Source organism: Cynara cardunculus, unplaced genomic scaffold, assembly GCF_001531365.2.
Source record: "Cynara cardunculus var. scolymus isolate 2C unplaced genomic scaffold, CcrdV1 Un_Scaffold_8469, whole genome shotgun sequence".
In the NCBI taxonomy this organism is placed as follows: domain Eukaryota; kingdom Viridiplantae; phylum Streptophyta; class Magnoliopsida; order Asterales; family Asteraceae; genus Cynara; species Cynara cardunculus.
This window is the reverse complement of record NW_020204224.1, coordinates 1-13,161: the sequence shown is the minus strand read 5'-3', so window position 1 is coordinate 13,161 and position 13,161 is coordinate 1. Positions and strand designations below refer to the sequence as shown.

Here is a 13,161-nt window from a genome sequence, read left to right as displayed (position 1 = left end):
AATTACTTGTATGCACATGTGCATACTGAATAGATGAATGGTTACTAGGGCGTTCTTCAGTTTTTCCTTTTTTGTGGTTTTCCCCTGAACCTTACTTACCCTCTCTCTCTCTCTCTCTCTCTCTCTCTCTCTCTATATATATATATATATATATCCACAGAAAGTGAGCTTGGACAACCATTCTCAAAAGAATGGGTGAGCCCAGAACAGCTCGTGAATATTAATGAGAAAAAATTCTCAGACAATCCCAGTCCGTTTATAGGGTGGGTAAGGGCAAGTTATCAAACCCACAAAAAACTTGAGTTTGTTAAATTAGGCCCACTGGACAAAAAAATGAGGTTGGTCCCAGCCGGTATCCGGCCCAAGGCCACAAATTATCACATCTACCCAAAGGCAAATCCAGAAAATTGACGAACTTGCAACCTGTAATGCCACATGCAATGACAACACAAGTAGGTTGCAGCCACTTTATCTAATTAAAGTGGGTGCACACTTAAAGACCCCAATTTTTTTTCCAATGCGTCCAGACTATAGAGAGGGACATGGGCACTCCCTAGCCCAATCCACCCCTGCCTCTACATCTAAGCAGTGGGGTTGAGCCTACTTAGTGACATCGGTGTGTGAGTTCATTTTCCATTTCAAGAAAAAAGCAAAGAAATACAGAAAAGACACACAAATGCATCATTAGCTTACTTGGTTATGTCTTTATAGCGAACGGCAAGGAATTGTTTTGCTGCATCAGTCAATGGTTGAACTGCTTCAGCCATTAAGACACTGGATGGAAGATCGAGATAGAGAAGTGCAGATTCGGGGGTCATAGGCAGATTTCTCAATGAACGGCTGCAATATCTCATGCATGAAGCCACCTCAAACTTGTCGGCGGCCATCAACACATCCAGCAGAGCAGGGGCAGTAGTCACCGTTAAGGTATTGCTGTACATAAAGTTGAGAAGTTCCATAAGGGCAGCTTCCTCTGTTCCAAAAGAAAAGGTGGCAGACAAATTAGGTGTGAAATGTGTTCAGTCAATTAGTCCATAGACATTGATCTGCAACTAATATCGGGAATCGAGATAAGAGAAAAGCCGACAATTGAAGTAAGAGCATCTCCAACAGATTCTCTATAATTTCTTTATAACCAAAGTTAAAATCTCCAAATATGAAGATTTTTATTCTCTCTATCAAAATTTCTCCATTTTGGAGAAAATTTTGGTGGATCTGTTGAAGAAAAAAAAGTTCTGGTTTAAAACTCCAAAATCTCCATTTTGGAGATTCTGTTAGAGATGCTAGAAGAGGCTCAAAAAGAGACATACCAGAGGCATTGATCCGCAAAGTTACATGTCGTTGCTCCGACTCCCTCATCCCATTGGAAAAGAGCTGCATTCAAGATAAATGGAAATGCCTATCACCAACTGAAGAATTCCAAACACAGAAAAAGTACATCCATGTAAACATTGAGAGATTCACCTTGTAAAAAAAAGGACTTTTTGCCGCCAAAATTGGAGAGCTAATATGTAAAGTTTTTACTCTCAGAACTGTTGAACACTCCATACTCCAGTTTGAATCAACGTCATTTGCACCTTCATCTCCTGTAAAGTGAAATGCAAGAACCAACAGATCTAAACAGCTCAATCCCAGCTTCAAGAAGGTAAGATGTTCAAGACCAAGTTGTTTTGGTTACTTGATTTTCATATTTGTGGGCCCCATAACCTCATTTATCTGGATTAAAAAATGGGACCCACAAAATGGAGAGTGGAGGACTTCAGGTAACAAGACAATTTTTTATGCGTACTTTGTTTGAATCAGAATTACATGGTCATTTGATCATCTTAATATAGAAATGGCTACACACAATCAAAGAGAAATAAACAGGTTTAACAGTTTGATTCCCAATATAGAGCAAATGTAATTGTATTATTATTTATAGTAAGATATACATTTCATACACATAACAAGCCAAATGTTTGAATACTACCAGAGACTTGCAGATTATCTCATCACACACAGCATATCATATGAGAACCAGAAAAAGATTATCATGCAAGTAGCTTCTAGGATTCCTACAAGTGCAGAACCAGTTATAGCATCAAGTATGTATATTATATGAGACAGAAAGTAAACAGTTAAATCTAGAATGAAATCCAACTAGAAAAAGACATCATCTCTTTGGTGTCTTTCAGCCAGCCACACAAGACAACATGGATTTATGAAAAATTAACAAATGATGCAGACCCCTAATATGAGAACTGTTAAAATATCTTAAAACTGGGTTCCTCCTACCGTTTTCTCTCTTTGTTAAAAGTGGTAGAAGTTATTGAATACACTCAAAAATGCACCAAAGCTATCAGACTTTGGTGGGATACTGGTTTTGAAATGAATACTATATCACAATTATTCATATGAACAATAGGAAAAATCATAGTCATACCTGATTGTGGTTCTTCAATCATTGCTGCCGCCTCCTCCTCCTGGTTTTCAGTGTCCCCATCATCAGGAATGTTGTCAGGCTGATTCAGAATTTGTTCCTCTGGACCTGCAGCAGCCATGTCTACGGCTGTGAATGCTAGAAAGTCATCAAGATCAGTGTAGACATGTTAATGTTTGAGCTTATTAAATTAAGCATATTATTAAGGCAATTGAAGCATGCAAAGCACTCATGCGGAGAACAGTCATGCTATTCAGCATACTTTGGCACATTCTATGAAAGGGAGAACAACATAATGAAGAGCCATGAACAAGGAAATCACAGCAAGTCCATATATACTGAACCGAGTCTAGCAGAACTTGAAAGAATTATAATCATTGTAACCAAAGCATTATAACATAAGTCTAAATGAGTACAAAAGAAGATTGTTTGTGTGCTTTTCTGTGTGCTTTTCTGTGTGCTTTTGAGATTGAGAGAACTCGAGATAAACAGAAAGAATCATGATAACTATTTGTTTTAAACCTTATGGACCACATTGATCAAATCCTATCATATGCTCAAATGTTGGTGACTTGGTGATCCAAGAACTAAGGCATGGCACGATTCAATGCGTCCAAAGAACAAAGCATGATACAGAAATAAGATAATAATAACAATAAGCGGCATGCAAAGAATTCTATCTTAAGTACTCGAAAAAAGATGAAGCATATGCATGCACCAACCATAGAACTAAACAATGTAAAAGCATAGAAAGATGCTGGATCCATGAATGGACACAGAAAATCAAGATCAAGTTACAGGGATCTGAAACTCGAAAATTAGATTCCTGACAAGACACGCTTTTGAAATGTTCTTCAGATGATATGGATAAACTCAATCACCAGATGCACGTAAATAGATGCTAAATTGTGACTCCCCATCCTCCTGTGCTAGCAAAGAGACGTACACCTTGTGGAAGACGCTCACTCAATAAATAAGAAACAGGACTTCCACCAGAATTGGGTCAAACCTAATCATGACTTGGTAATTAATGAACAGATCACAGAAAATTATGTAAATGGCAACGTGACCATAGCCTCATACAGCAAGTGATAACAATAAGAAAAAAATGAGGAAATTCGTATACAACTACCAAGGAAACTTCATTATACACATCTTTTATAGTGAGCTAGAGTAAAATGGACTTACCCCGCCCACACCACCCAACCCCATGACTTCATAAATTGCAAACTTTCTTAAGGTTAAGTAACCAATTCTTCAACTTCAACTACTGAATAAGAAACTCTCATTTAGTTTCCCGTTTTCTCTTCCCTTTGACCTGATTGTCTCAACAGTCTCTGTTTTTCATTATTGTATTTTTCTGAAGTATACACGTCAATGATATTATCTGGCCGACAGAACCAACCATGACATAGTAGGGGTTTATAAGATTAGAAACCTATTGCTCATTATAATAACATCTGATAGTTACAAAAAATTTGGTAACAATCAATTTATCAAATTAAGTTCAAAAAAACCCAGTATCTCCTTTGACTTATAGAATCCTGAAAGAAAATTGCAAAACTGGAAAACAGTAACTAAATATACCTCAAGCTTTTATATTCATCAGAATTTCACCACCCGCCGTTCTCATTACTTCTCACATTGGAATATGAACACAGGCTTTTTCAATTCTTGCACAAAGAATTACATTCACAAGAGTCCAAAAGCTTGTTATAATCAGAATGACCGAGTATTCACTGATATTGTGTACTACTGTGTCTTTAAAAAATGACCCCTGGATGTTGTGTAAAGTATCACTACAGCACCTCTTATGAGTCAACATGATCCTTCATATCAAGCAACAAACAACCAGCAAATCGAGAATAATTGTATGTTGGTAAATATGCTCCACAATATATGATTTAGCAAACAGCTTGAGGTCCATTTTAAAGAAGTAATTTGGTAATAGTTCCTTCCATTATAAAAAAGGGGCACACTACTTGATCTTTTTAAAACATTTGTCAAAAGGTCAAATGAATGGAAAATTAAAAACATGTACCATCTATGAAAGTAGGAAAATAGGGAAATAGGGACACAAGGTAAAGAGGGGATGAAATAAACTGTCAACATCGACTTGTTAGCTACTTAAATATGTCAATTCTTCCTAAGTTCAATTCTATACCAGCAAATTATTTTCGTCATGTCTAATGACTTAACTAAATTACAAAAAAAGAAACACTGCATAGGTTTCTCAAATCACTCAAAGCCAGCACATCATTCCTGGTTTCAGAAACTTTTCTGTACATTTGGCATGTGTATTAGCATTTCCCAACAAGTTTTCCGGTCGGTTCTCAGCCAGGTAACTGCCATTCCAACACAGCACCTTCTTAAAAATGCCAACACAACAACTTCATAAACCATTAAGAAACATTTATGTGCCACTGTCACTTACAAGTACACCAATGTCTTAAAGTCAGTTCCCCAGCAAAATCCTCCTAGCACATCTGACCCCCTTATATCAGATACTCGTGAACATGAGAACTGAAAGTCCCATCATGGTATATAGTCAGAAATCTTTTGAAAGGATAAAACGGCAAGAGATTCCTAACATGAAAATGACCTTCAAATTCTCGACATCTTATTGTTGGGATTCAACGAAGCTCGGCCTAGTCTTTAGGTGCTCGTATGTAATGATTAATCGAGTATGTTTTCATTTAGTCAATATTTGAACAAAGAGTCCTGAAGTTAGGGACAAATTGATGTTAGTTGCTTTGAATTCGTACTCAATTAAGTACTGGTTTTTAGTCATTTACCGATGTTTGTATTCGTCTATAAAATCCAGCTTTGTTCATGTCATACGATACCCAATCTTCGAATACATTCTATTGTGTCAATTTGTTCATACCAGGTTTAACACTTATAACACCCTCCTAATTCCAAAATAATTTAAGTAAATCACGTATATCATCAAGAACTCAAACAACATATACACACAAACATACATTCACTTCCAAAAAATTGAAGAACAATCAACTAATTACCATTTTCTCTTTTGATATCTTCTCTACGGCGTTTCCGATTCCTATCCCAATCAGCGAGACTGGTGCAACCTTCCCCATCGGTTCTAGTCTCAGCAGATTCAGAAATTATCTCTATACGAAGAATACGATCGGAGAAATTGCTATCGTTGAAAGCGAAACCGAAGTCGGCGTCACCGCGGGCGACTTCGATGGTATAGTCAGAAGCGTCCATTACAGCAGTTCTTGGATCGAACAGATCCAAATTTGAATCCTTCATGATACGTAGTAAGATTTGGGGGAAAATTTGGAGATTTTGAAAACCCTAATTGGGTCAGCTGAAGAAGATGAAAAATGAAATACGTACGGTGCTGAGCTTGTCAAAGGTGTCGTCCTCTAAATGCTATCAAATGATCTTTTTATGATTTAAAAATAACTCTTTACGGAGTTAATTACATGTTTCATCCCTCTATTTTATATGATATGTAGATTAGGTCCCTGAAATGAAATAATTATAAAATAGGTTTTATGTCAAAGAAATTGACCCCAATGACCATATTTCACAACCAAATTAACACTCTAACCGTTTCTCTCTAGACTTTACCCAAAAATCACTAGATCTGCAATACTAATTGCGGGCCTATTAAATGACAAAAAATAACGTTTTTTGGTCAAGTCTGTAACCACCGGTTTGCAACTATTACGGATCTGATCCAAAACTCATTTTCCTATGAAGGTGGATACTTATGGATTTGGCATTACGTATTCAAGGAAAATGGGATTTGGGTCAAATCCACATAACTGCCGTTACGAATTTGGGCCCAAAAAAAACTAAAATTTTGTCGTTTAGTGGGTTTGTAATAATTGCGGACCTGGGTATTGCGGACCTAATGACTTTTGGGTAAAGTTCAAAGACAGTTACTTAAGAGGTCAATTTGGTTGTGGAATATAGTAATTTGGGTCAATTTCCCTTTATATTGTGTGTTTTATTGTCTAATTTGTCTATTGTTCTAACAAGGTCTTGAAAAGGTTGTTGGCACGGTTAACTCATTGAGCATTTTGAATGTTTTTACTGTTCTTTGGAACTCTTCTTCAGCACTAATTAGATGATGTCACGTGTCCTTCCCTTCCCGTTGGATTGTGGCTACAACAATCGTCATTTTTCTTATTAACCTGGATATGCGAGCCGACTAATCTCATGGCGACCACCTGTTTTGCAGATAGCCCGAAATCACCGCATTTGAACCTTCATGGCCACAAGGAGATTTTATATTCCTCCTTGGATTTGAACATGGGACCTTCTGGTACTTTTGACCTTTGGAGCTAAGCTCAAACCAATCAGGCACCACCCTTGTGGTTTACAACAATCGTCATTAATAACATCTTTCTTGAATCTTCATCCACCACCCCTTTTATCTATCTCTTTCTCCTGAATCACATCCCATACATTTGTCTTGCTCGAAACAGCTTAACATTTGGCACATAAAAACCGTGAAACCGACCTCATCCCACAGTTGTTTCCTTCTTTCCCATGTTCCTATTTTTTTCAAGTAATTACATGAGCAAAAAGAATTAACTTTTTTTTACGTACATATGAATGTTCTTGTTCGATAATTTAGTGGAAATAGGAAGAACTTCGTAGCCATTGATGGGTGAAATTCACAATAAGAAAAAATGGACCTTTTGATCCCATCAAAAGCTAGTGATATCAGTTCGTTGAGAAATCTTCCTAACATCAAATGTGAACTTGAGAGGATAATGGTTCGTTAGAGACTAATCCTTGTAGGTTGAGTTTGAAAGGGATAGCAGATGGATAAGAAGATCGAGGCTAGAGACGGGGGATGTGGTATTTTACCGAAGAAATTGATGAGATAATGATGGAGGTTGAGGTGATATCGGGTCATTGGTGGTTGGAGGTGGGACAAAATGGTGTAAGGAAATGAGAATCAGGACAACTACAGGGGTTATGGCGTAATTGTTGAGGTCTTGGGGGATGCAGTGGAATATCCTACTTACCAGGGTTCGATTCCCTTAATAAGTCATCAAATTTGGTGCTTTTTGATCCCCAGTTGTTAACAACTAGCGTACACAACAATTGTGACGACTGAGTTTATCAATCCTGATTTTCTTGTAGTAACAATTTAGTAGGATTAGTTCAGGCATAACCTGAGACATCCTTCCAAGAAAAGGAGAATCGGGACGGTGGTGATCGAAAAATATGGGAGATATATAGATATACTTTAGTATTTAACAGAAAAGTAGAGGAATCATTAACATGACCCACATACCCCTCAAGTTAAATGGGTTAACAGGCTTTTTAACTGTTAAGGTAGGTGATGAATTGGGCAATAAATCAGATAGTATATGGACGTTTTGGATAATCATGAGACCCAATCAATAATATTGTATAAAGTGCAAGAAAAACGATATTCACTTCTCTTTCTAATTATATTTCTTAATTCTTTACGGTTGACTATATTTTTGGTGAACTGGTCCCTTTGATTTACACTAAATTACAAAACAAAATGTCAAAATCCGTAAACTTCATTAAATACAATAATGGTCACACTGGTTTACGTTAAGTATATTTGTGGTGTCTGACTTATATTTTTCAAAATAATATGGCTCTTTAATTTAACACTGTAGAAATAACGTCTGTTACCTCTCTTTTCATGTTATTTGTTAAATTCCTTTTGTTAAATAAAATAAAAAACAATATTTTATATTTGCATATGGGGAAATTGCATCAAAATAGAACGAACTTTCACTTAATTTTTATTTTGGGGAACCGACTTTTAAAATCGTTATTTTGGGGAACCAACTTGTACCTGATTCCTATTTTGGGGAACTAACTTTCAAAATTGTCATTTTGGGAAACCAACTTGCACCTGATTCATATTTTGGGGAACCAACTTGCAAAATAATTATAGAAAAATAACTAAATTTTTTTTTCAAAAATTAATGCAATAAAATTTATTTTTCATTTTAAATCTTGTTTTTTTAATTTAAATATCAAATTGAACATTTTAAAAAAAAAATCCAAATTACCAGAATAAAAATTGTTTTTTACTAATGCAAAAAAAAAAAAATTTAATAGAAAAAAAATAATTGATGCAATAAAAAATAAATATTAAATATCACATTCAAGATTTTTATATCTAACCAATTGCATCAATTATTTTTTCTATTAAATTGATTTTTTTTGCATTAGTAAAAAATAATTTTTGTTGTGGTAATTTGGATTTTTTTTTTAAAATATTCAATTTGATATCTGAATTAAAAAAAACGACATTTGAAAAGAAAAATAGATTTTATTGCATTAACTTTTGGAAAAAAAATGAATTTTAGTTATTTTCCTATAATTATTTTGCAAGTTGGTTCCCCAAAATATGAATCAGGTGCAGATTGGTTCCCCAAAATGACGATTTTGAAAGTTGGTTCCCCAAAATAGGAAGCATGTGCAAGTTGGTTCCCCAAAATAACGATTTTGAAAGTTGGTTCCCCAAAACAGGAATTAGGTGAAAGTTGGTTCCATTTTGATGCAATTTTCCCTTTGCATATTTATACTGTGAACCCCCTCCCTTCTCTTCTGATACCTGATTCCCATCTCAGACGAGGAGCGAGCAACAAGATCAAGAGGAGATGAGAGCATAATTACACTAATCATTTCTAATCGGACTGTGTTTAGTTATAGCACTTTTATATATTTGACATAAATTTATCATCTAACCGTAATCATTTTTAGTGTATATTAATTCGATTAGTTAATTATTTAAATTTAAATTTTTATATGTTATTTAACTATAACATTTCTATGTATATTAATTAGTTTTAATGAATTAGCTAAATTCATATACTTTTTTTAAGTATATAATATTTGTATACGACAAATGTAACAAATAAACTTACACACTCTTCTCACCTTTAGTAAGGTTTGAACTCCTAACCTCTTAGAAATGATGTATCTCTCGAGTCGACTCATGATTTATTGAATTCCAAACTTTACACCTTTTACTCGACAATTTTCATTCTCGAATTTCAAGCCTTTTGTTATAATATGGTCACGTAAAGGTTTAAAACTCACCAATGAAAATATTAGTCCACAATAAACGGATCGGGTGTTTGTCGATCGACATAACATATGAGATTCTAAGTGTATATTACTTGTTAAAATAAAACCGTACACTTAAACTAACTATATATAATCAAAGCCAAGCCAAGACGTCGTGGATTGATCATCATTCTCACCATAACTCTTATTCTCACACGATACATCATATGTGTGTATATATAGGGAGAGAGAGAGGGGGGTTAAAACGAGAACAATAACTAAATAAGATAATACGAAAACAGCCAAATCACGTGCAGAATCACATGTGATTTTACACTAACAGTCAACAAAATGGAGTATGGACAACGTGATTTTACATGATTCAACTGTTTTCTTGTTCTCTTATTTAGTTATTGTTCTCGTAAAACCTCACTCCCTCTCTCTCTCCCTCCCTCCCTCCCTCTCTATACATACATACATACATACACACACACACATATATATATATATAGCAACACTATATGGAGCTATAAACATGTACACTTGATCAAGATTCAAGATATGAGTTACAAAAGAGATCTTCATGTTATTGTACAATCTAATACATCAAGATTCAAAGATGAGTATATGACATATTTTCATTAGATAAGAATTAACCTTCACACCCAAAAAGAATGGTAACATCTCAACATTGTTTTGGACTCACCCGATCAAGCCGATTGTTTGAAGTCGAATGCCCATCAATCAAATCTACACAAGTTACAACCAGAGTTACTAAAACTATACCAAGAATGCATATACCGAAGCCGAATGCCCAAGAAACAAAATCTATAGAAGTTAACACGGGTTACTAAGGGGCCGTTTACTAAATACTTACATTGGTAAGTGTTTACCAGTTCAATTATCTTACCGAGTGAGCATAACAACAACCAAGAGTCTTAACCGGTAAGTGAGGGTGATGACTTTTACCCGCTAAGCGCTTACCAGGTTATAAGCGCTTACCGTCAATCCATTTTGATGGCCGGAAATGTTATCTCTTAAGGTAAATGAGAGTGGTGACTCTTGCAGTAAGCGCCCACCTGGTAAGCGTTTGGTAAACAACCCCTAAAACTATAACAATAATCCATATAAACAGAAGTCAAATGCCCATGAATCAAATCTATAGAAAATATAGGTTACCAAAACTACATCAAGAATCCATTTAAACCGATGTCGAATGCCCAAAAATCAAACCCAAACAAGTTACAACATGGGTTCACTAAAACTACATCAAGAATCCATTTAAACCCAAAGTCAAAATACCCTTGGATCAAATCTACACAAGTTACAGCATGTTTACAAGAACTATATCAAGAATCCATATAAAGTGGATAAATTTTCAAGAACATACAGAAGTTACAACGCGGTTTACTAAAACTATATCAAAAATCCATATGAAGGTTGATGAATTTCAAGAATCTACAATTTTTTTTTTTTTTTTTGATTAACCTGGATATCCAACCCGCTATGCGAGTCGACTAATCCCAGGGCGACCACCTGCTTTGCAGATAGCCCGGAGTCACCGCATTTGAACCTCCATGGCCACAAGGGGATTTTTATTCCTCCTTGGATTTGAACCTGGGGACCTCCTGGTACTTTTGACCTTTGGAACCAAGCTCAAACAAATCAGACACCACCCTTGTGGTTAGAATCTACAAGTTACAATATGGGTCACTAAAACCTTATCAAGAATCCATATATACAGAAGTCCAATGTCCCATGAATCAAATCTACAGAAATATCAAGAATCCATATGAAGTTGATATATTTTCTAGAATCCATATAAACAGAAGTCCAATTACCATGAATCAAATCTGCAGAAGCTACAACATGAATTACTATATCAAGAATCCATATAAAGTTGATAAATCTTCAAGAATCTACACAAATTACAACATGGGTCACTAAAACCGTATCAAGAATCCATATAAAGTTGATAAATTTTCAAGAACCTACACAAGTTACAACAAGGTTTACAAAAAGTACATCATGAATTCACATAAAGTTGATCAATTTTCAAGAATCTACAGAAGTTACAGCATGGTTTACTAATGCTACATCAAGAATCCATAGAAGGTTGATAAGATTTCAAGAATCTACACAAGTTATAACATGGATCACTGAAACTATATCATGAAACCATATAAAGATTGATAAGTGTTCAAGAATCTACACAAGTTATAACATGTGCTACTGAAACTATACCATGAATCCATATAAAGTTTGATAAGTTTTCAAGATTTTGTGCATACCAATTCCTCAATTCACTTGCTCTTCACACTAACTCCATCTTTTCCGGCGATAATGACCGCGGTGGTCATATCCAGAAACAACCCATGTTCCACCACTCCTTCAAACGATGAAATCTCCTTACCAGCAGCCCATGCATCCTTAATTGGTGTCTTGAAATACAAATCCACAATGTAATTCATATTATCAGTAACGTAAGGCTTCCCATCTCCATCCAATCTCAACTTTGCATCACAACCTTCACCTTTAAACAAATCTTGAAGCCTAACCAGATTATACTTCCAACAAAACTGCACAACCTCCACCGGCATTGCTAACCCACTTCCACCTAAACCAGAAACAAGCTTCGAATCATCCACAACCACCACAAACTTATCGGAAGCCGCCTCCACCATCTTCTCACGGAGGAGAGCGCCGCCGCGGCCTTTGACCAAATTGAGATCTGGGTCAACTTCATCTGCACCGTCGATTGCAAGATCGAGCTTCGGGTGATCGTCGAGAATCGATAAAGGGATTCCCAGCGATGCCGCTTGTTCTTGGGTTCTTTTCGAAGTGGGTACGCCGACGATGTCTTTAAGTTGGCCGGAGGCGAGGAGTTCACCGATTTTGGAGACGACAAATGCGGCGGTGGAACCGGTGCCGAGTCCGAGAACCATGCCGGAGGTGACGTATTCTACGGCCTTGTCGGCGGCGAGTTTTTTGAGATCGTCTTGGGTTAGTGGTTGGACGGGGGATGGAGCAGAGAAGGCTTTAATGGTCAGAAATCGAGGAGAAGTGATGGCGGGAAGGTGTGTAGGGTTAGTGATGGCGGCATTGTGATGGTGGTGGTGGTGGTGGCGGCGGAGTAAGGAGGAGGTAGGACGGCAAGAGAGGAAGGATAGGGAAGCCATGGTTGACGGGAGGAATCGCCGATGATCGGTGGAGTGTTGTTTCTACTAAAAACGTGGTTAGGTTTGTTCCAAAAGGATAAGTTTTTTGTACTCTTTATTTCAAGAATCTCATATTTCATTTCATAGATTTTGTATTTGTGTGATGATCTATTTTTATGGTTACCAAACACTTATCTATACTATATTATAAAGCATTTGGCTATAACTCTTAAAAACTCTTAAAAACTCTTAAACTCTTAAAACTCTTAAACCTGTTCATCTCTAAACGATTTCATCTCTATCCGATTTCTTCCCATAACTGAATTCGTGTAACTAACTGCAGATAAACACAATCAAATACAGGAAAAACATCTCATTTTAAATATAAAAAATCTAAAATATAATTAGGATAATAATTGAGTTCTAACAAGATATACTTAATTATTATCTTTATAAAATGTTATCTTATTAAACCAAAAATAAATTATTTCATTATTAAACTTAAATTAAATTTTAAAAAATAATTTATAT

The 13,161-nt window shown here is 35.8% G+C and overlaps 2 protein-coding genes across 6 annotated transcripts; both read right to left on the bottom strand.

Annotated features, from left to right (window-relative positions):
* Positions 1 to 163: 163 nt before the first annotated feature.
* On the bottom strand, positions 164 to 5,821 carry LOC112505106 (BTB/POZ domain-containing protein POB1-like). Of its 4 annotated transcripts, XM_025109062.1 has the most exons (5): positions 5,446 to 5,821; positions 2,426 to 2,560; positions 1,465 to 1,586; positions 1,311 to 1,374; positions 164 to 973 (listed from the first exon to the last, which is right to left on the bottom strand). In XM_025109062.1, the coding sequence occupies exons 1-5, from the start codon at positions 5,699 to 5,701 to the stop codon at positions 690 to 692; spliced, it is 861 nt and encodes a 286-aa protein (XP_024964830.1). In that variant the 5' UTR covers positions 5,702 to 5,821; the 3' UTR covers positions 164 to 689. The 4 variants fall into 4 exon arrangements, with proteins under 4 accessions (XP_024964830.1, XP_024964829.1, XP_024964831.1 ...); XM_025109061.1 differs by having other exon boundaries at positions 889 to 1,374; positions 5,446 to 5,810; XM_025109063.1 differs by having other exon boundaries at positions 889 to 1,374; positions 2,426 to 2,545; positions 5,446 to 5,810.
* A 4,173-nt stretch (positions 5,822 to 9,994) lies between these two features.
* Positions 9,995 to 12,716, bottom strand: LOC112505105 (probable ribose-5-phosphate isomerase 3, chloroplastic). Of its 2 annotated transcripts, none has more exons than XM_025109059.1 (2): positions 11,764 to 12,711; positions 9,995 to 10,222 (listed from the first exon to the last, which is right to left on the bottom strand). In XM_025109059.1, the coding sequence occupies exon 1, from the start codon at positions 12,649 to 12,651 to the stop codon at positions 11,776 to 11,778; it is 876 nt and encodes a 291-aa protein (XP_024964827.1). In that variant the 5' UTR covers positions 12,652 to 12,711; the 3' UTR covers positions 9,995 to 10,222; positions 11,764 to 11,775. The 2 variants fall into 2 exon arrangements, with proteins under 2 accessions (XP_024964827.1, XP_024964828.1); XM_025109060.1 differs by lacking the exon at positions 9,995 to 10,222 and adding an exon at positions 10,607 to 10,631 and having other exon boundaries at positions 11,764 to 12,716.
* Positions 12,717 to 13,161: the final 445 nt, after the last annotated feature.